Raw genomic sequence first — 23,864 nt, forward strand, 5'->3', positions numbered from 1 at the left:
ATTAAAATACTGCTTAAAAGGTAATTACAAGTAAAGTAAAGTATGAAATGCAACTACAGTATTTCTCTGCATTGCATTTGAGTTCCTTTATTCATTGTGTTGTTTTACAACCCAAAACAATAAAGCAGGCAAAGAAAGCAAATGGATGAGTATTTATAGGTACAATTTCAAGTTGTGTACTTCATTTCATCTTATTTTATAAAGGTGTCTGGTAAAACTGTACAGAGTTTTGCCATTTATATGTTCTCACACACCCCCAGCCCAAAATGTTCAATACTCTAAGCCCAAAATCGCCGACAAAATAACATAACAAATAATAATCAGATTATCTGCAATCATTTTTCAGATTATCCAGAGGCTGTTACATAGGTGTTTGTAGACTCACTATGGAATAGCCGACTGATGTTACTGTTTCTTTATGGGCATTTCTGCCTTCACTTTTTGTCTTCTGTGAGTGAAAAACATATTATTTTTGGGTTGAGATCAGGCAACTGAATTAGCCACTGAAGAATATTCAAGTTATGTTGCCTTCAAGAAGTCCTGAGTTGGTTTTTGGGGGGGCGGCCAGGATGTCAGCAAGCATATAGCAGAGATCCACAAAGACAGGTGGAAGCAACAAACTACAAGAATGATGGACAACAATGATGTGTATGGGATACTTATAATAAATAAAAAAAATGGAAGAGGAGAAGAGAAGAAGGGTGAGAGGCACCGCCCAGTGGATCATGTCGGTGCCCCCTGCAGCATAAGCCTATAGCAGCATATCTACCGCTAAGCTATATTTGAGACTAACTATTATAGTCTTGTTCTATAGCTGCAGCTATGACTGTTTACTCTAACACAGTAGAGTTTACACTAACTAACTATCAGGCAGCTGCAGCTGATCCAGAACGCTGCCGCCAGAGTCCTTACAAACACCAGGAAACTGGACCACATTACACCGGTCATGAAATCACTACACTGGCTTCCAGTGAGTCAAAGGATAGAGTTTAAAATCTTACTGCTGGTTTACAAAGACCTGAATGGTCTTGGACCAAAATACATGGTTGATCTGTTAGTTCCTATGAAGCTCCCAGACCCCTGAGGTTCATCTGGATCTGGTTTGTTGTGGTTCCCAAGAACCAGAACCAAGCAAGGTGAGGCAGCGTTCAGTTATTCTGCTCCTCACCGGTGGAACAAACTTCCTGTAGACCTGAGGTCTGCTCCAACTGTAGATCCTTTAAATCAGGTTAAAAACATTACTGTTTACTGAAGCGTACTCTTAAATTAAATACTTACCTGCTGGACTCTACTGCCCTCTTTTCTTATCATTTTATTTCATTTTATTTGTTATTTAAGCGTACTCTTAAATTTAATACTTTCTGAAAACCGCGAATGATATTCGTACCTGCGGTACTCTACTGCCCTTAGTTTTCAGCAACTTATCGAGGGCCGAAGAACATAACCTCCTATCTGAAAATTTCACTTTTTTGGGAAAACACTGTGAATGCTATTTTGTTTTAAGGATACCTATATGGGTGGAAATAACATACAGAAAGGCTGATTAGGTGCAGCCCACCTTGTGATGTCATCTAAAGTGAAAAACACCAGTCAGACAATTTTGCAGATAGGAGGTTATGTTCTTCGGCCCTCGTTATGCTTTTTATTTTTTTACTTTCTTTTCTCATAAGATCATTCTCATCTTTTATTTCATTTTATTTGTTATTTACTGTCTAATTATGTCTTGCCGCTTTTAATGTTGATGTAAAGCACTTTGAATTACCTTGTGTTGAATTGTGCTATATAAATAAACTTGCCTTGCCTAACTAGAGGTTTACTAACACCAACTGCATGCTGCTTGTTATTCACCATGTAATGACTACACAATCCATTACTTTCCATGACCAGTTTCTTCTGTGTAGCTGATCATGGAAAATGAAAATGATTGCCGTTCGGTGTGGTGCGGGTGAGAGGTCCGCCCCGTTAAGGCTGATTTATGGTTCCGCGTTACGCCAACGCAGAGCCTACGCCGTAGGCCACGCCGTACCCTACGGCGTAGGCCCTGCGTCGATTTAACGCGGAAGCATAATTGAGGCTGTATGCCGCGTTCCATTTGTCCTCGGAAGTGGGGATTTTCCCAGTTCCCAGTCGGAATTTTCAACCGGAACGCCCCTCGAAGTGGGATTTCCCACTGGAAAAGTGGGAGAGTCTTCATCACCCCCGAGTTACCATTCCAAGATGGCTGCCCCGGTTGTAAACAGTAGAAGAGAGCTTCGTAGCACTTCATTCTAGTTTTTGGTCACACTATATCAGTCGTATACAAGTATTGTTCGGCATATATATGCTGCTATAATGTAATTTACATTTTTCATGTGGTATATGCGAACTACAAACTTGTTTACCGACTTTGTAACTGGAACGCTGATAACTCGGCTGCGACGTCATTCCCAGTTCCGAGTTCCGACTTCCGAGGTAAATGGAACGCAGCATTAGGTCTCCCCGCCCACCTCACCCTCTTCCGGCGTCGGTGACGTGCAGGCTGAAGCACTGAAGCACTGAAGCAGGACCTGCCCTCCTCCTGTCGCCATTTTTTCGGTCTCATTATTGCGCCCCTTCTATCTTGTCTGAAGGGGGGGGGACTAGATGAAATAATAAAAGTGTTAAGTCCAGAGTAGTCGGTGTGAGTGTGTGTAGCAGCGGAGGATGCAGGCGGGGGCCGCAGGGCGGGATCACGGCGCTGCGCGGCCGGCGGACACGCCGCTGCTGTGAACTCACTTCTGCCTGAAGACGTGTTGCGAGGCGAGCCGCCATTTTTTTTGCTGTGTTGCTTTAAGTCTGCTCTGACCCGACAAGTGGGGACTCGAAACCCCCTGATTCTCGCCGTAAAAATCAAGAGGATTTGAAGTAATTATTTTTGTTTCCGAAAAACTCGCGGCTATACCGGCCGAGCTTTTGCAGACATGGGGATCTATCGGTCGAGAGACTGAAGCCACCTTTTCCGCTCTGTGACAGTGACTTGGAGGATATACGTTATTTGAAGAGAGGAGCCTGGTGTTCTCGGAAGGGGAAGCTTCATTGATCATTTTGGTTGTGAATTTCCCCCTCTCCTTTGGTCGCCCCCACTGTTAGTCTGCTGAGCACCGGCTCACATTATGCACCAGAACTGGAGGAAGTCGGTCACAGCCTGAAAACAGCATCTTTTTATTATATTTTTGTCTATTTATTTATGTTTTTTTAAGCTGGTTGCAGTGTTTTGTGCAGAGTAAGACCCCTCTGAAACCTCGGGGGCCACTAATGCCCTGCAGCGGCCAGCTCCCACCCTGCGCTTTGATTGGCCCATTTGGATCCAGCGCCTCGACACTTTTAAACTTACCGTGCAGCCCGCTTTCTTTTTCTTTTTCTTTTTCTCGCACACCTTTTTTGTTAACTTGCGTTTGTTTGAACAGAAATGTCAACTGCTCGGTTTGACTCTGCTGATCGGTCCGCCTGGTATTTCGGACCCGTGTCGAGACAGGAGGCGCAGACTCGGCTGCAGGGACAGAGACACGGCGTGTTCCTGGTCCGGGACTCCTCCACCTGCCCCGGGGACTATGTGCTGTCAGTCTCGGAGAACTCCAAAGTGTCTCATTATATCATCAACTCTTTGCCCAGCAAGAGGTTTAAAATAGGAGACCAAGAATTTGACAACCTTCCGATGCTTCTGGAGTTCTACAAGATCCACTACCTGGACACCACCACGCTGATAGAGCCGGCATCCAGGTAGGAGAGGCCTTCATGCTCCCTCAGGGGCGTCAGTTGGGTAAGCCAAGGTATGGCAGCCGCCACACCATGGCTTCAAGGGAAAATGTAAATGTTTGTTTTTTAGATACATTTATGGAATTACTCTGTGTCTATTTGTATTGATTATTCTATTACTTAATACATATAGAATAACTACAAATGCAAATCAGAACAACATGATCGATTTCACTAGTTATTATACACTGCAAAAACTGAAAAATCTTAACAAGAATATTTGTCTTATTTCTAGTTAAAATGTCTAATTTTTAGTGAAAAAAAATCGCATTACATTTAAGACAAGACTAAAAAACAACCCTTTTCACCTGTTTCAAGTAGATTTTCCCTTAAAATAAGTGGAAAAATCTGCCAGTGGAACAAGATTTTTTGCTTGTAATGAGAAGATAAATCTTGTCCCACTGGCAGATTTTTCTACTTATTTCAAGTGAAAATTTACTTGAAACAGATGAAAATGGTCAAATAAGTTATTTTTCTGGTGATGACTCTTGTTTTAAGTGTAATGAGATTTTTTGACTAAAAATGAGAAATATTCCTGGTAAGATTTTGAATTTTTGCAGTGAGCGAGAATGCATTTGAAAAAGTTCCAATTTTCTTGACCACACAGATAAGCTACATATCAGACTTCTGTGATGAGTATTTGCTGGACGTGTTTATTGATACTCTAGTTAAGTTCTGTGACTCGTAACCTTGCCATACCTTAGCTTCCACTGAATTGACGCCACTGTGCTCCCTCCACCTATCGAGAAAAACGCAATTTTAATACAGTTTTGGCTTGAGTTATCTCAGACCTGATGTTGCATTTTGATCATTATGTACTGTATGCTATTTATATCTACGTGTGGGTTTCCTGCTTCTTCAGATCCTAATTGGTTGGATTTCCACATGTGTATAGTTGATTGGGGTGTAACGATACACAAATCTCACGATACGGTACGATACACGATATTGAGGTCACAATAACAATACGATATTATAGCAGTATTTTTTTAACAACTGAATGAGGAACATATGACTGGAAAAAATTGCCTTTTATTTGAAAGACACAAAATACAAAGCAATGCTGTGCATTTGCCCTATTGTTACAGTTTGTAATGCTTTATAACTGTTTAAGTTTTAAAGAGCAACCCAGGCCAACCATTTTCCACAAACTGAACTAAAAGTAAATGTCAGGTATGTATTATGCATCTTCAGTTTGATACAAGTAAAAGTATTTTGCCACAAACTTTTTTCTTTTACAGAAATTTAACAACTAAAATTAAATGTGTAGCTTTTGTTTTGTTTTTTATTCATATAAGGAAAGGATTCTATATAAGCCACCAGGCTTTTTCCTTTCCTTGCATGTTATTTAATTGTTTTTCATTTTTTTGTTCATATTTGTCTTATATTGCTAAATAAACTAAATAAATAAAATATGAAAAGTCCCAAATCTTCTTTATTACGTTATTTATCTTCTGCCAGAGCTAAGAGGTTCAGCCACATGCTCCCAGCTTGAGGGCGTAAGGTGAACCCCGGTATCGTTTCATCGGCTCCCACCTTTGGGGACGACACATTCTTTACATCATAAAAAAGATTGATTCGTGCTCACCTTATAAGTAAAAGTTTGGAGGTCAATACCCCGCAAGACGGTACTAGTTTCTTCTGAGCGTAGTAAGATTTTCGACCGTGGGTCGAGGCGCGGTCGTCATGTGATCCCGCTGCACCAATAGGATGCGCGTTACTAGTAAACACAATATATTAATAACTCAATATCGCACTACAGTTCGTCACCTCCACGACACATATCGTGTTGTTTTTGTATCGCGAAATTTCGTGACACGATATATTGTTACACCCCCAATAGTTGAGCCAAAATTCACTGAAAAGACTGATCTCAATCGTTTTTATGCAACTATACAGTTGGAGCTTGCATCAGTTTTCACTGAATTTTATTTAGTAAATGAGGCTTTAAGCATTTTTTCATTTCACTGCGCAATACTTTTCAAGGTAATACGATTGTGTCCGCTTCCTTTGTGATTTTCTTTTTTTTTTTTTTTTCCCCCCCCAAGGTACCCAAACACTATCGGTGGTCCCATCCAGCCTATGCTTGCACCAGAGGAGAACGTAGAGTATGTGCGGACACTATATGACTTCACTGGCAGTGATGCGGAAGACCTTCCATTCAAGAAGGGCGAGATCCTCATCATCCTGGAGAAGCCAGAAGAACAGTGGTGGAGTGCCAAAAGTAAAGATGGACGCATTGGGATGATCCCTGTGCCCTATGTGGAGAAATTGGTACGACCCTCGTCCCACCCTGGCCAGCCCACCCACGGATCTCGCAACTCCAACAGTTATGGGATCCCAGAGCCCTCCCACGCCCTCGTTCACGCCTACGCCCAGCCCCAGACACCTTCCCCACTACCCCCCGGCACGCCTGGAGCCGTCATCACGCCTCTACCTTCTGTGCAGAATGGTCCTGTTATGGCGAAGGCCATCCAGAAACGAGTGCCCTGTGCCTATGATAAAACAGCCCTTGCTCTAGAGGTATTGTAAAATACGTTTTCCTTTGTCCTTTCCATATTTATTTTTACTTCTTAACCTTTTGTTCTCTTTTTCTCAGCCCTTGTTTTAAAAAAGGAATCATGATGATCTCAGCTGGTGTCTAAAATTATGCTTTCATGACTTGGGTTGGCTCATAATTTCTATATTATTTTTGTGTCTGGTAATGCAACATCCTGCAGGAAAGCACTTTTGCAAGTAAGAGCCAGAACACAGCTCTGTTTTTCTAAATTCAGCTTTTAGCTGCATAATCATATTGTTTTTCTCAGAGTAAAAATAACATCCATTTGTAAGCTTTACCCAAAAAACAGACAATGTGAGGGAAATTATTTGTCATTTTTAATTAGGACAGCTTTTGTAACATGAAAAAAACGAAACAAAAACAACCTGCAGTTAAAAAGTGAAACTGATGAATATCATATTTTGTTGTTAAACCTCAATTTATCTCTCAGCCACTGAACAATTTGATTCAGTGTTATTCAAAGAAGAACTGTACTTGGAAGGGAAGAGGTAAAACAGCAGTGCTGCTTTTTTGCGGGTTCGGTGTATGAAAAATTCTAAAGATAACTTGTGACGCTTATCTGGTGCTCTGACGTTCATTTCCTCGCTCTTTATGCATGCTCACACCAAGTGATTAATCAAACTGGCAGTCTGTTGTTCTCAGTTCTTGTTTATTCTATCATGTACAAGTGTTTTTGTGAGATTTTTTACTTATTTTTTATTGTGTAGGGAGATGACTGATTCTCTTGCAAGAGTTTTGTGGAGTATTTGATCAGAAGCCATGCTGCAGTGGGGGTGGAGGTGTTACAGATCTGTGTAAAATGTCCTGGTGGTTGTCAAGAGAGGGTACATTTTGAACCTTCTGCACTTGTAAAGCATTTCAAGGTGATTTTAGTGTTTTTTTTACCCTCAATACACTAAACCATGTGGCTTCTGGTTGGAACTCAGCCTTTCCTTCCACCTGAGTCGTGGCAGCCCACAAGGATAGTTCAGGGTTCTGTGGTAAGAGTGACCCCGGTATCACAACCCTGTTAGCTGGCTGCAGCTCTGACAGCAGCAGCCTTGACATGTGTTAAATTTCTCAGCAAGGCGCTTCGCTAATTATGATTTTTGACTGTGGTGACATGTTGAAGCATGTAGTGTTAGTGCTCACTCTGTGCCTCAGAGATACTGTGGGACTCCAAAGTACTTAGCAAGCAGAGCTGTGGTTATTTCCCTTGGAGAGAGATGAAAATGGAAGTTATCTTGGAGCTAACTTTGCTGCCATTTACCGACATCAAAGTTGTTCAGCATTTGTGGGAAGGAAACCATTCTGGTATAGATGGGTACGGAGACGCACTGTGTCCCTGTTACATTTGCACAGAATAAAGCGTGAATTTTAGACACAGAACAAACTTAGTTAGTTAACATTTTTCAAAATGTTTGTTTATTACACTATCACAATATCACATTATTTAGGGATAACACTTGTCGTACATATACGTTAGAAATGGACAATCAGGTGTCCATATTGGAAAACCTCATGGGTTTAAGCTGGAATCTGGTATTTGTGGCAAACTGTGGTAATTGCACCACAATTTGAGAGAAACTCCACCATGTTGCTATTGCCCTGTGTATACTGTTGTCTCCAATGTTCAGTAACTATGGAAAGGGCATTCCCAGGATTAATGCCGCTCTGGTGTGGCTTTGGTCTGCAGGACAGCACTGTGCATTTTCCAACTGGGTATACAATCACCAGAAATGTAATAATCTGTGGCCTCAGCTCACCAGCTTCATTGATCATGTCCATAATATTTATCTTTGGTTACTGGAAGAGACATATTTGGCCTTTCCAACCATAGACATATATAAAGGCTAGATGACTCGTCCGCGCTGCTGCGACGTCGTCACACGGCGGCCATCTTGCCACAGGAGAGCTCGCTCACTCATAACATTGTGTTCAATGGTGCATGTACTGCAAAACAACCTTAACTTGCTCAATTCTCAACAGATTTTCAAACAGTTTGGTTTGTTATGAACGTCAGAGATGTAGTTATGACACTGCATATTTGTGAATAATTATAAACATTGAAAAACGTACTTTTATATGAAAATAACCAGAAACGGATAGCTATGACATGGTATTTATATTAAATCAATATTTCTATAGTATTCTTAGTAATGTTTATATTTACATTATAACATACGGTATATACATATATATTATTACCTTATAACATGTCTATATATATATATATATATATATATATATATATATTCATAGCAAACCAAACTGTTTGAAAATCTGTTGAGAATTGAGCAAGTTAAGGTTGTTTAAGCAGTACAGGCACCATTGAACACAATGTTATGAGTGAGCGAACTACCTGTGGCAAGATGGCCGCCGTGTGACGACGTCGCTCTGCATTGGCAGCAGCGCGGACGAGTCATCTAGCCTTTATATATGTCTATGTTTCCAACTTCCATCCACTACATGTGTCAATTCACCGTGACAAAGTTGTACATGTGTACAACTTTGTCACAATGGACATGCTCGGACTGAAGTCATAGTTTTAAAAAATCACCGTTGTGGTATTCTGATGTTGTCTAGTTCACCATTTACCAATTCACCTAATATTCTGCCACCAACTAAACCAAAGATGTATCTGTTGTTTTGGTGTGTGGTGTAACAGGTCAACCAGAAAGGGACAATGTGAACATGCTGAAAATGGACACTGTCGCCATCCATCGTTCTGGAGTTTGTTGTACTTTGGCTGCATGCTCCCTTTCATAATCTTTTCTTTTTATGTGCATTTATATTATATAGAAAGGAGTCCAATTAAGCGACAGAGTCGCTCAGCTAAACTGTGCACGTAAGCGGTCTGGCTGTGAAGTAACTCTGTTGCTACAAGGTCCAATTTTGTGAAATTGGATCAGTTCTTTAGCCAGTTCAGATGTTATACTTTATGTTTGGTAGAAGTCTAGATCACCTTGGTGCACCAATTTGTTCAAAAAGGCACTTTGCACTCTCATATACCACCAAAGCTACTGAAAATGGCTGCAAATCTTAGGCAATGAAATGAATGCCCCCCATTTCACTTTTAATTTTGATTATTTTTAATAACCTCTTTCTCATATACTGAACACAGAAGCCAATATGTCCCCACGCCACAAATCAATAAGATGCTTCCTCATGCTGCTGATTCTTAACTACACGCCATGTTGAAGTAATGTGTGAAATTTGACAGCAGTGTATTCTGGTTCCCCCAACATTGGAGCACAGCGGGAAGTTTATTAATTGTGTATTTTTGTAGCCCCTACGCATTGACTCACAGGAAAACACAAATGGGCAGTTCAGAGAGACATATAATGCATTAGGGCTGGGCAATTTCGACCTCAATTAACAAACGATTATTTTGTGTTTGGTAACGTTTTGCATCTCTGTTTTTAAACACCACCGTGTACAAAGTTAAAAAAAAAAATAAGTTATACCTCTTGCAGACAAAATACAATTAAAATAGTAACATGTGAAAAGTAGAAAGTTATAAGTGACATCTCTTGTAAACAAACATTTAAATTAATACCATGTGCAAAAGTGTTCATGGAACACTGCTGGAAGAGGAAGAGAAGGCTGGATTCACACCACAGAGCTGCAGCTACATGGGTAGAAAACAGCCCATGAACCCGGACTCAGAGGTCAATCAAAAAAGAAAGCTGGTCATTTTGAACACGCATCGCAGGAAAAACTCAGTCTTCAACCGTGAAATTCACCTGTCTGCGCCTCTGAGCAACAGAATGCACCCAAAAGCGAAGGTTGGCAGATCATGTATGGAAAGCATAGATAATGCCATGACGACAGTGACTGCCAGAATTGCAAGACACCCTCCGTTATGTGTTGCTGAACTGCTACAGTGTGGGAATTGGTAGATTGTGTGCTCATGCAAAATGATTACGTTGTAGGTGATGAGATGAGATGGAAATTTTACTTGACAGTCATTTGTTTTTCCTTTTGGGATACACTTGGTCGCTTGTCTCCGTGACTAACTACTCTCCCTGTTGCAGACAGGATGGGGCGGAGTCAAATGACTACAAACACAGCGCAGGTGGCAGTATGTTTTTCGGGAGTAAGTGGATGGCTAATTGTTGAGTTATAAACAAATGTATTTGGAAATGTGGCATCCCTGGTAATGACATGGGAAGCTTCTATATAATTCCCTTGCGTTTGTTGTCAATAAATGGCTGGTCACACGTCTGTGCAACTTGTAAAATCATCATGCTGGTTCTCCGGTGTTGAGTAAATGGTTTCAGGGACATTTGGTACTTTATTTGGCGGAATTGCTTGATACTAATTGCTGATTAGTGAATTGATTTTGTAGGATGCCCAACTCTTACTTAAAAAGGACCAACTGTGTACTATAGTGGACTAATCCTAACCCTGTGAGGGGCTAAGTTTATCTGCTGGCTTTGACTAACCTCATTTTGATTTCAGCATCTTAACTGATTTGACACACGTTTTATTGGAGCCTTGATAAAGTGAATTTCTATCAGGGTGATTGTCACAGCTAGTTAAATTGTTATTTTTTTTTACTGAATATTGGAAAGTAATTTCCACTCCCTTGTTGCTCCTCATGCAAAAGGTTATGCAGCATTCCTGAAAAAGAAGAACCATATTTCACTGTTTTGATAATTAAATTGGTAATAAGTCACCTCATTAAAATGCCCCATATTTATTTCAAGCTACTGCATGATTGAGTTGGGTCAACGAGATGCATTAGCTGGACTTTCTGCAGTGTCATATCTGTCACTGTCTTATCTTTTGATCAACAAAATAAGCTCTACTTACTCAGCTTCCATTTAAGAGGACTAGACTACAGGTTGATGGCTCAGCATAAAAAAGTACTTAATCTATAATAGCTTCAGCAGAACCAGAGCATTTGACCATTTCAAAGTAAAGAAAGAAAACATCCCTCTTATTGGGCTACAAGAGTGAAGTAGCTTCTTTACTTGAGAGCAAAGATGCAGTATTGGTGAACGACCGCCCAGATGAGGTGTGCAAATAACCAAAGCTGCAGCGGCTCAGTGAATATTGTATCTTTAGCCCCTTTCACACAGAGATTCCGCAATATTGGTGTAAAGAAGTCCTGCCAATACGCCGCCTTTGTTGGTTCACACAGAACCATACAACGCCGGCATAACGCCGCTCCCGTCTGTAAATTCACACAGCATGCCGGCGTTCCGCAATCAGAGGCGTGACGACAGCGTCAGCGTCTAGTGGCATGCCGGCATGCCGGCTGTGTCATTCACACAGACCCCGTTTCGTCTCTGTGACGGCTCTGTGACTACCTCCGCTGCCGGCTTATTGGTGGGGCCACTTGGCCCCCCCATTCCGCCTCCGTGACTTTCACACAGAACAGCGAGGCGGCTTAAAGGCGCAACGTTCCCGCCTCGAACTGGCTGTGTGAAAGGGCCTTTTATCTGAAACATGTTCTGCCGTCGGACCAAACAAAGTGCCTCACACAGTCTTTGCTTGCATATTTTTGATAATCCACTAGGGGATTCAACTTTTTTTTTTACGTAATTTTAGAAATGGCAATATCAGCTTGTGTCACACCCCTTCAAGTAACTTGTTTTTGTAAATTCTGTGAGAGATTGATCTCTGGTTCTAGCATTCCAACAGGAGACAGGTGTGTGCTGTGATCCTGGCTTTATATTTCTAGTTTGTATATATATATTTTTTTTAAGTGCATATGAGAGTTTAGGATTGCCTCTTTTGGTTGTAATCACTGTAGCATTTAGCAATAATGCAAATTGTGGCAGTGGTAAGCTTAAAGCTAGCGCTCTAGCTTATCTATTATTAGGGGTGTAACGATACACTAATCTTACGGTACGATACACGATATTGAGGTCACGATAACGATACGATATTATAGCAGTATTTTTTTAACAACCTTGAATGAGGATAATACAAAACAATGCTGTGTGTTTGCCCTATTGTTACAGTTTGTAAGGCTTTAAGGCTGGATTACGGTTCTGCAACAAATCGATGTTGCGCGGCAGGTTGCGCTGTGTCGCGCACCGCGCCGCACGCCACGCAGTGCCTGACGTGCACCTCCCACAAATTGTAACTACGTGTTGAGAGGTCGCAGACCAACGCAGCTGTGATTGGTTTGCTTGGTAGCAACGCATGTCTGGTTCGTGAAGCAGTCGTGAACTTTCAGCACTCTTTCGTTCATGTATGTGCGATTCTTTTTTTTGCACAATACTTGTCCTTATCTCTTTGATTCACTGTGACTGGAAAAGTCGGATAAACCATACAGGAAAAGATTGCGACCCCCTAGCGTTCGCGGGGGGTACTGCACCGCGGTGAAATGTGTTGGAGAAGTCCGAAGGGTTCAGGACGGCGTCGCGGCAGCGGCGTGTGCTCTGCGTTGGTGTAGCGCAGAACCATAATCCAGCCTTTAACTGTTTTAAGTTTTAAAGAGCAAGCCAGATCAACCATTTTCCACAAACTGAACTAAAAGTAAATGTCAGGTTTTCATGGTGCATCTTCAGTTTGATACAAGTAAAAATATTTTGCCACAAACTGAATAGTTTCTCTCATGTATGACATGACTTTTTTCCTTTCCAGAAATTTAACAACTAAAATTAAATAAATAAATAAAAGTAAATAAATGAACTATGAAAAGTCCCAAACTCAATATGCAACAACAATGTTATTTAGCTTATGTTATTTAGCTTATGACAGAGCTAAAAGCTTCAGCCACATGCTCCCAGCCTTAAGCTGTAAGGTGAACCCCATTATCGTTTCATCCCGCTCCCACCTTTGGGGATGACACAATCTTTACATCATAAAAGATTGATTCATGCTCACCTTATAAGTAAAAGTTCGGAGGTCAAAACCCTGCAAGAGTCCCGTTATCAGTGAACACAAAATGGTACTAGTTTCTTCTGAGCGTAGTAAGATTTTCGACCGCGGGTCGAGACGCGGTCGTCAAGTGATCCTGCTGCACCAATAGGATGCGCGTTACTAGTAAACACAATATATTAATATTAATAACCCAATATCGCACTACAGTTTGTCACCTCCACGACACGTATCGTGACGTTTTTGTATCGCGAAATTTCGTGGCACGATATATTGTTACACCCCTATCTATTATGTATCCATCTATCCATCAGAAAAGTGCAGCTCAAAGATTGACCTGCCTCATGGGGTATAACTTGGTGAGATAGATGGCTTGTGAAGTGGCTCAATACATCCACGATTTAAGATCTTTTCTTTACAAATGTGTGTTTTGGGGCTGGTCCCCATGGCCAGAAAGTTTTAGTGGTTTTGGACAGGTAACCAATATGCAGTATATTTCACCGTTTTCTTTTAATCTGTATCATTAGTGTTGTTGATGGTACAACTAAAACAAAGTATTTGCATTATATGTGCTTCCCTCCTGCTAGCGTTCATGCTGTATTGTGATGCAACAGATTTCCCAACAAAGCTGTTCTTATTGAAATTATAGAATTTTATTTATTTTGTACATGTAAAAGACAACAATTAAAGAGATGATAAGAAAACAAAGCAAACAAAACAAATAATTCCATACTTTAACACTTAACATCTTAATTACAAAGGAGTAGGAAGAAGTGGAAACTTATTTAATACTTACCCCATTCACTAATCATTTATTAACACGTATTTATAATAACTATACTATAATTATACTCACACACTGTACTCACACAGTTACCTATACATACACATAGTTGAGTATTTCTATATATTTGTACACACATGCCCATATAAATATTTATATAAATATACTTATTTACACCATACTATCTTTATATTAACTCCATCTGCTCTATATCTATCTACTTACACACATATTCACATACACACATATATATACAGTCAGTCAGTCAGTCAGTCAGCTTCACTTTTCCCACATTCTTTTATGTTACAGCCCTATTGATAATAGGAATAAATTCCTTTTTTTTCTCAGAATTCTACACAAAACACCCCATAATGACAACATGAAAGAAGTTTTGATGCGACTTTTGTAAATTTATTAAAAATAACAAGAAATCATATGAGCATAAGTATTCAGAACGTTTGCTTAATACTTTGTAGAAGCTCCTCTGGCAGCAATTACAGCCTCAAGTCTTTTTGAATAGGTTGCTACAAGTTTGGCACACCTATTCTTGGGCAGTTTTGCCCATTCTTCCTTACAGACCCTCTCAAGCTCCATCAGGTTGGATGGGGAGCGTCGGTGTACAGCCATTTTCAGATCTCTCCAGAGATGTTGGATGGGATTCAGGTCTGGGCTCTGGCTGGGCCACTCAAGGACATTGACATGGTTGTTCTGAAGCCACTCCTTTGATATTTTGGCTGTGTGCTTTGGGTCGTTGTCCTGCTGAAAGATGAAGCGTCGTCCTAGTCTGAGGTCAACAGCACTCTGGATCAGGTTTTCATCCAAGATGTCTCTGTACATGGCTGCATTCATCTTTCCCTCAATCCTGACTAGTCGCCCAGGTCCTGCTGATGAAAAACACCCCCACAGCATAATGCTGCCACCACCATGCTTCACTGTAGGGATGGTGTTCTCCAGGTGATGAGCGGTGCCTGGTCTCCTCCAAACACCACGCGTGGAATTCATGCCAAATAGTTCAATCTTTGTCTCATCAGACCAGAGGATTTTTTTTCTCATGGTCTGAGAGTCCTCCAGGTGCCTTTTGGCAAACTCCAGTCGGGCTGCCATGTGCTTTTTAGTAAGGAGGGGCTTGCGCCTGGCCACTCTACCATACAAGCCTGATTGGTGGATTGCTGCAGAGATGGTTGTCCTTCTTGAAGTTTCTCCTCTCTCCACAGAGGAACGCTGGAGTTCTGACAGAGTGACCGTCGGGTCCTTGGTCACCTCTCTGACTAAGGCCCTTCTCCCCCGATTGCTCAGCTTAGGCGGGCGGCCAGCTCTAGGGAGATTCCTGGTGGTTCCAAACTTCTTCCATTTAAGGATGATGCAGGCCACAGTGCTCACTGGGACCTTCAAAGCAGCAGACATTTTTCTGTACCTTTCCCCAGATTTGTGCCTCGAAACAATCCTGTTTGGGAGGTCTGAAGACAATTCTTTTGACTTCATGTTTGGTTTGTGTTGCAACATGCACTGCCAACTGTGAGAGCTTATATAGACAGGTGTGTGTCTTTCCAAATCAAGTCCAATCAACTGAATTCACCACAGGTGGACTCCGATTAAGCTGTAGAAACAACTTGAGAGAGATCAGTGGAAACAGAATGAACCAGAGCTCAATTTTGAGCTTCATGGCAAACATTCTGAATACTTATGCACAGGTGATATTTATAGTTTTTTATCTTTTATAAATTTACAAAAATTAGGGTTAACAAAACTTCTTTAATGTTGTCATTATGGGATATTTTGTGTAGAATTCTGAGAAAAAAAATGAATTTATTCCTATTATCAATAGGGCTGTAACATAAAAGAATGTGGGAAAAGTGAAGCGTTCTGAATACTTTCCGGACTGACTGTACTTGCATATATGCATACATGCATACATGCATACATGCATACACATGCATACAACACACATGCTGTTCATTTCTGTACATAAATATAAACAAATCTACCCATTCACCCAATAGTGTTAGATCAGGCCCCTAAAGGCCGCTAAAACCCTTCGTCTTTGTACCTTGTGAAAATCATGTTTTTATATTTGTTTTTAAACTGGTTAATGTTTGGACATTGTTTTAATTCTGAATCCATTGTTTATACATGCATTATTTGTCCAAAGTTTAAGTCTAATTGAGTCAGACTTAGCAGCTGCCTGTTTAGGCTACATGATAACGTTCTGTCGCTGATTCCATAAATGCAACATCTTCTGATTTAAAAAAAATCCCAATGGAAAAGTAATTTTCCATCACACACCCTCCAATTGAAATGAACAGGAATCTTAACGTCTTTACATGTCCTATCTTTGATGTTTTTCTTTGAGTTACAACACACATTTGTAATCGTGCGTCTATACTTGGTTGTCCGTGTGGACATAAGCAACTGCAGGCACCATTGACCTGTATTTTTTTTTTTTTTTTTTTTTTTTTCCCAAACTACATTTCACTTTGTGCCTTTACACTTTTCAAGTTGTATGAAAAGGGCTGTACAGATAAAGTTTGATTGACTTTGATCTTTAAAGAACTGTAATTTTCCATAGACCTTTTGTTTTTCTGTATTTTCACTTCTAAATTACAGCAAAGATCAGTCGCAGCCTGAGATTACAGTACACAGTCTGAATAGTCTGAATTTTTTTTGGGGGGGGGTCTGGGATGTGCTTTTCATAACAGGAATGTGCACCATTAGAGAGATTGTTTGTAGTCTGAAGCATTCCTTCCACTACGTGATTGATTTGGTTGTCTCCTTCCCTCTCCCTTTGAGCTGCATTAGCCAGTCGGAGTTGAGCTGGTCCTTAATATCTGTTGTACTGCAAGTTGCAAGATGGGTCTAAATAGATATGTCCAGTTCATCTAAAAAAGATGCTGTTTTTTTTTTTTTTAAAAAAGGACGAAAGTCTAAGAAGAGAAGAATTGAAATCCACATTTGTATTGGTGAAGTGTGTTTCATAACTGAAATTCAAAAGAAAAAGCTCCTTGCACATCAGCAAACCAATAAGGCCAGGTGCATTATTCAAAAATGCAATACATATACAGTTAAATAAATAAAATTCAGAAATAAAATAAGGCTGAGTCTCAAGTAGGCACTTAAGCGGACTCTCAATTCAAAATTAAAACTAAAGGTCACTCAATACAGCAATTCAAGTACTGGTACCTGTAATGTTTTCAGTTTCACTTGTCCAGACATGTTTAGCGTTTAAATGATAACTCAGGCTGGAGCAGCTCCGGTGATAAAATTCTTTTTTACAAAATGTACAAATCACTGCGTTCTTGATGATAGTCCCGTCTTCTTTCTTTTTATATATAAACTTGCCGTTCAAAGGCCCTAGCAAAGATTTGCTCGCCTTGCTCCCTTGAGTCGCGTCCATGTCTGTTGTCACTAGGGGTGGGTATTGGGAAGGACCTCACGATACGATACGCATCACGATACTTGAGCCACGATATGATACACATTGCGATATCCCGATTATTATATTCTACATAGTTCACCGAAAAATTTAAAAATGCATTACACATCTTAAAATCCAAGTTGTATATATGTACATCAGATGATAGTGATGGATCTTAAAATCCGAGTTGCACGTTTATCAGATTATAGTGACAATTCATGGGACAAACTGAGTCAAAACAATGTTTTATTATAACTATACAAGCTAAAGTTACAACATATTTGTATATGTTTTTCATATTATTTACATCATATGAAATTAACATTAAATTTAGTATGAAGTTGCTTTAATTATGTGGCAAATGATAATAAACACAAGAAAGATGGTACTAAAACCAAGGACAGGCACAGTGATCAGTCAGTATAGATATAAATCCATAAATAAATAAACCTCTGTCTTATTTTTCATTTTTTAAGGACAGGCAATTGTGTTATATAAATTATAAAATGAAATAAAATGTGAAATAAAACCTGAGCTCAGTGCAGGGCCCTCCCAGGGTTGGTAGAGAGTGGCAATGCCCAGGACTGTCACTTAGGTAGGAGCACTGGGTGATAGAATGGGGAAAAAAATCGGGGATAAAAAAAAAAAAAAAAAAAAAATTGATATTCAAATTTTGAATATCGGTATTGAATCGGCTGGAAAAGTATCGCGATATATTGCCATATCGATATTTTTGCCCACCCCTAGTTGTCACCCTACTTTGTTTGACTAGAAACGCAGGTGGGAAGTAACCTGCCACTGCCAAGTGGCCTACGGGTCCCTCAATGGGCCAAATTTCAAATGCTCGCGCATTTTGTCACTCCTAATTAATTGCGTTAATTTTCATAACGCGTTAATTAGCAGTGTAATTAATCTAATTAACACACTAAACTGACAGCCCTAATACATATGCAGCAGATTTCACTTAGTTTTGTGTCCTTGTTATTTTGTGGCCTGTAATACTCATGCAACAGAAGCAATGTTCCTTATGTACCCACTTGAGACATAAAACCCAACAAATGAAATCATGTCGTCGTTATTTCAGGCTTTTGCAGGGAAAAAAAAACTTCTCTATTATGTTTGCTCTTGTTCTAGTTATTAAGCACTTAAACCATGCTTTAAAGGTAAGATCCTGTCTGGATGAGTTTAAGTGATCCAATTTCACCACATTATGACTTTTTTTTTTGCAAAGAGGATGACTCTTGAAGGTGCTTATTTCGATCTTTAATGGTTAATGTCTAAGTCGGGATGTCCTTGAGGATTTATTCAAGCTGATCCTACAAATAGTATGCCTGCACACTGTAATTTAACTGAATTTAACGGCAGATATTCCATTTAATCCTGCTAAAGGACATATGGCTTTAACAGATTAGGGTCACACTGGGAAGAGCAGTTGTGTGCTCTTGCTGTCTGGACAAACCGCACAGTTTGATGTGAAAATGCAGTAAAATAATGAATTCTGTAATTCTGATGCAGAAAGGCTGAGTGTTTCTTTTCTTCTTTCTCCAGGTTGGTGATATTGTCAAAGTCACACGGATGAACATCAGCGGTCAGTGGGAGGGGGAAGTGAATGGACGGAGGGGCCTCTTCCCCTTCACCCACGTCAAAATCATTGACCCCCTGAATCCGGACGACACCGACTGACCCAAGAGTGCGAGCAGACCCTCTCGCTGGTGTTGACGTGAATCTGCTGGCCATCTCCTCCCCTCCCACCTGTCTCACGGTTATGAGCTCACCTGCTTGGGAGGGGTGGGGGGCTGCACCATGATTGCGACCCCTCTGTTGTTGCCAGCCATTGCAAGGCTTTTCTGACTGTTTGCAGCCGTGGACATGATACCTAAACTCAAACCTGACCCCACTCAACCCAATTCCCCTCTCCATGTCTCAGCTGCAGGCTGGGTGGTTGTCCCTCCCTCCCCCCTTTCTCCCTCCCTCCCCTGTTAGAGTTTTCTTAATTTGCCTATCACTGGGCATCTCTCTCTGTGCGTGCGTGTGCGTGTGTAAAAAAAGTGTGTGTGTGTGTCTTTTTGTGTTCACATTTAATATTCGCCACATAAAATTTCAACATTCTTTAATATTTGTCATGTTGGAAGTCTTGGGGACTTTTGAAAGTGTTGGTATGTTTGCTTTGTTGATGTGAGGATATTTGTATGAAATGGGGACAAGCAATATCCCTGCAGACTTGGGAGAGCACTGAAGCAAGGAGGAGCTTCCCAGCTAGTGAGATTTTATTTTTCCTCTGTAATCAATCAAGCCACTGTTGTACCTTAATCATAACCAAGCACACACACACACACACACGCATACATACATACTGGCCATATGTTACTGGGGCTGAGTAATTGAATTTGGCTCCGTGATGTGTGTATTTGATGGTTGGTTATGTGTCAGAAGGAGGTAGAAGAGATGGGTCTCTGGAACATCTAAAGTGGAATCATGTCATCATAGATCACATCTCATCCATTCTCCACCACGACTGGCAAATGAAACTTATTTATCTTATGTTAACAAGACATCACACAGCCGTGTGGGTTTTCATTGTTTCTCTTTTTTTTTTGTGCCATAATGATCAACACAAGTTTTTCCTCATATTGTGACATGGACATATAAGTTTTGGAGGCATTAACTGTCCTCTTTGGTACCTCTTTACTTTAACATTATTTTAAACTAAAAAGACATCATTTAGAGATGAGCATGTTTTTAGTGCTAACGGCATCCAGCACTAAAGGAAATTATTTCAGCTTTTTGCATAGGAATGCCAAGCTTTTAAAAAATGTTGGTTGGTTTAGTCGAATATCAACAGCAGAATCCATGGCGAGCCGGTCCCACAAGCATCTTTACTGCTACAAACTGAAAATACAGTCTGCAGTGTGGGCACGAGGAGCGGGTTCTGGCGGCAGAGATCAGATCAGGGGGACTTGCTCTGCAAGCCAATGAGATCCTATTAACGCCTTCTCGGAGTAAGATGAACCTTTTAGCGCATGAAGTCCTATCTCTGACCACGTTTTAAAAAAAGTGTCAGTCCAGTCCATGTAAGTGGCTTTACCCCTTAAATATTTGGTCTGCACACAATTTTTATGCATAAGGACTTAACCACAGTGGTGGGAAGACTCTTATGCAGCGCTACAACCAGTTCTGCTGAGGATTAAGCAGTCTTACGAATGGTGCAGATTTCTGCTGTAAAACTAATTGGAACCCCGCCCCGCCCCCCTCCACACACACACACACACACACACAAAAAAGTATTTTTAGTGCTTAGTGTTCAAATCATTGCTCTGCCATTTGCTCAGATGTGTTGTGCAGCTTTCACTTGCATTCTTTTTTTTTTCTTTTTTAATCCTTTTTTTTTGTCAGTTTTTATTTGGCTTTTGAAGCATTTGAAAACGAGTGACTTTCTTAAACCGACATTTACAAAAGGGAAGCATGCCTGCTGGTTGCCCCAGTCAATGGTTTTACCTGGTCAAATGCTGCTTATTGTTATTTTTATCTTATTATGTAAAATGTTCTGTTATTTTACTCCTTGCTAGTCTGTACAAACAGCTCAGAATGGATTTTCCTCATCAGGCATAATGAAATCTACTAATTAAGCAATCGACCCCTGATTATTTCCTTACCTGAGGTGAACTTGCTTTTCTCTTGCTTCTGAGTTATTTGTAATGGCATTAACAGTATTACTATGCTCTCCTCTCATTTTAGAAAAGCCTGTCTTTTACTTCAGAATTAAAAATTGTGCCTTTTTTTATTTTCATATACCATTTACATGTGTTAATATTTCCCATGGTTAACACCTGTGCTGGTATTGACCCTTTATGTACAGAACAAGAAAATAAAATTTACGTCTACTTCTTTAGCTCGTCTCTGGTGTCTGAGCGTGGGCCACGCAGCACAGATGGGTGGGCGTGCATGCGGCAGCTTTAGCCACAGCTTGTTTCTGGAGCAGAGGACAGTCGCTCCTGCTCTCATTTTGAAAGTTCCACTTTTTGATTCTGCCTGCGCCCAAGAGAAAGGAAGCAATTAATGAATTTTAATGAAGTGCTAAGAAAAGAACATCAACTGACCTCGAGGTGGGGGGATGGAAAACTTTTCAAGGGCGATTTTTTTTTTTTTTTTTTCTCTCAAGTGCCCAGGCTTTCTGTTTGTTCTGCACTTTTCATGCCAGATAATATCGATGCAGAGCTATAACTCCTAAAATGTCATCACAGTGAGTTGCAGATCTGGACAAATTTGTAGGTACCCTTCCACTGAAGAACAGGAAACCTCCAATGTCAACTGAAATAACGTGAACCTGACAAAAATAGTAATTTTCTAAAATTTGACGAATAAAATTCTGATATTATTTTTAAATAATGGTTAAACATAATCCCTTAAAGTTAAAAATAATTAAACTGGCCAGAACAAATTTGTTATTTGTATATACTTTCTAGGGTTACCATCTTTGACTATAGTGACATGTTAAACTAAAGTTTGTCCTATATTTAACATCACAAGTGTCCTCTGTTTTTGCGGTATCAGTCTGACTTTTTAAAGAGATGGATAATGCAAATGGTAACCATAGAGATTCAAGATAACCCCCAAGGTCAAGGTACAGCACATATTCCTTCACTGCTTGAGCCAAAGTGGATGAAAAAGCAAGGCTGGAATTGGTCAAAATGTGTATTTACAAGCCTCAAAGCCTCAGGAGGAATGTTCTGTGGACAGATGAGACACAAAGTTTTTTTTGACTGGTCACATCAGCTCCATGTTCACAGATGCAAAAATGAAGCATGAAAAGAAAATAACAAAGTACTACATGTGCAACACGGAGAAGGCTTGGTTATGTTCTGGAGCTACTTTGCAGCGTCTATTACAGGGTCTCTTGAAGCAATGCTGGTACGATGAAATCTCAAGGCTATCGCGGCATTGTGGAGCAAAGTGCCCTGCCCGGTGTCCAACGATTTGATCTCAGTTGCAGGTCATGGATCTTCCAACAGGATAATGACCAAAACACACAACTGAAACCACCCACGAAAAGTATTGGAGTATCTGAGCTTTTTGCCATGATCTTAATCCTGCTGAACATCTGAAAGCCTTCAAACCTGAGACAGCTGGAAAAACAGAGCAACCAATGTTCAGCACTAATGCCCGTGATGCATCCCAAGTTAAATTGTCATTAAAGCCAATCAATCGTCCTATGGACTGCTTGTGAATAGCTGGGTCTTCGGTGCAAATGACCCTAATGAATAAAACCTTGTTGAGTCTGACTAGTGTGTGTGTGTGTGTGTGTGTGTGTGTGTGTGTGTGTGTGTGTGTGTGTGTGTGTGTGTGTGTGTGTGTGTGTGTGTGTGTGTGTGTGTGTGTGTGTGTGTGTGTGTGTGTGTGCGTGCGTGCGTGCGTGCGTGCGTGCGTGCGTGCGTGCGTGCGTGCGCGCGCGCGCGCGCGCGTGCGTGCGTGTGTGTGTGTGTGATGGTCGATGAGGGCCTCTCTACAGTCCATTATCACCACTGCCCTGAAGCATCTCTGATGACAGCTACAATACTATCTGGCCCAATGAAAGGACTCTTTCTTTTTCTTTTGGTTCATGTTCAAAAATATTAACTTAAATGGTCACATAAAAAGAGCTGTATAATTTCTTAACTGTACTTTTACCAAATTAACTTAAAAAAAGGCAAGCAATTGCTTTGTCCCTGGCGATTAATGTACTATACTTGAGTTCGTTTAAGTCGATGAATTGAATGAGGAGCCAACCAGTTAGGTATGAGATTTTTGGTCGGTTCAGGATCAGCCAAATGCTGCAAAGATGATTGGAGAGTGGTCCCTAGTCCAGATAATCCATTGACTAAAAGCCTACAGTACAGCATAATCAATCCAGTGGTCCTAAAATGTACAAGATTTGCATATTCTGCAAAACTATAACAGACGGCAAAAGTGAAGAAGGAACTACAAACACCTGAAGAAATCTACACTAAACACTGGTGGATGAAGATTTTGTTGCTTTCAATGGGTTAAGGCATTACGTGCAAAAGATTAAAAATGAAGATTTTACTTAGAGTTATGTCAATTAGTATGGTTACATTTGAGACCCTGAAAAAGAGGACGTTATAATGGCTGCAGAAATCTTGTATATGAATTTTCTCTAAGAACACAACACAATAATCCTTTTAGTCAACCAACAGGGAGTACCACTGTTACAATAGACACAGGATTACATTATCACTCCATGTTAGTTTGTATGTTTCTGCTTTGTATGCCCTCAATTTTGTTATTTAACTAAATACAGCAAACATGTGTAATTGTGTTGCAAAAGATGAATGAGTCCTGTAGTAAAAAATGGGAGTCATCCACGCACCTCGCTCCCTCCAGCTGCAATTAGTTGCATCTGCTAAAGACACTGATGAAATTTGAGTCATTCCCATGTTGAAACTGTTGCTCAAGCCCACGAGGTAGCCCCATCTGTCTGCTGTGAGTAGTTTTATAGTAACAGAAGAGGAAAGTCAGGA

The 23,864-nt window shown here is 40.5% G+C and overlaps 1 protein-coding gene across 1 annotated transcript; it reads left to right on the top strand.

The window, feature by feature from the left end:
- The first annotated feature begins 2,534 nt into the window (after window positions 1-2,534).
- crkl (v-crk avian sarcoma virus CT10 oncogene homolog-like) lies at window positions 2,535-21,238 on the top strand. Its single transcript, XM_061734347.1, has 3 exons — window positions 2,535-3,738; window positions 5,823-6,297; window positions 18,898-21,238. Exons 1-3 carry the CDS (start codon window positions 3,428-3,430, stop codon window positions 19,030-19,032), a joined length of 921 nt encoding a protein of 306 aa, XP_061590331.1. The 5' UTR covers window positions 2,535-3,427; the 3' UTR covers window positions 19,033-21,238.
- The last annotated feature ends 2,626 nt before the right edge of the window (window positions 21,239-23,864 follow it).

Source organism: Cololabis saira, chromosome 11, assembly GCF_033807715.1.
Source record: "Cololabis saira isolate AMF1-May2022 chromosome 11, fColSai1.1, whole genome shotgun sequence".
Lineage (NCBI taxonomy): Eukaryota > Metazoa > Chordata > Actinopteri > Beloniformes > Belonidae > Cololabis > Cololabis saira.

Bases quoted from the DNA above. Each gene is read 5' to 3' on its own strand.
- crkl (XM_061734347.1), top strand. From the start codon at position 3,428: ATGTCAACTGCTCGGTTTGACTCTGCTGATCGGTCCGCCTGGTATTTC. The intron at 3,739-5,822 runs GTAGGAGAGGCC...TCCCCCCCCAAG, and splicing joins CTGATAGAGCCGGCATCCAG to GTACCCAAACACTATCGGTG. The intron at 6,298-18,897 runs GTATTGTAAAAT...TTCTTTCTCCAG, and splicing joins AAACAGCCCTTGCTCTAGAG to GTTGGTGATATTGTCAAAGT.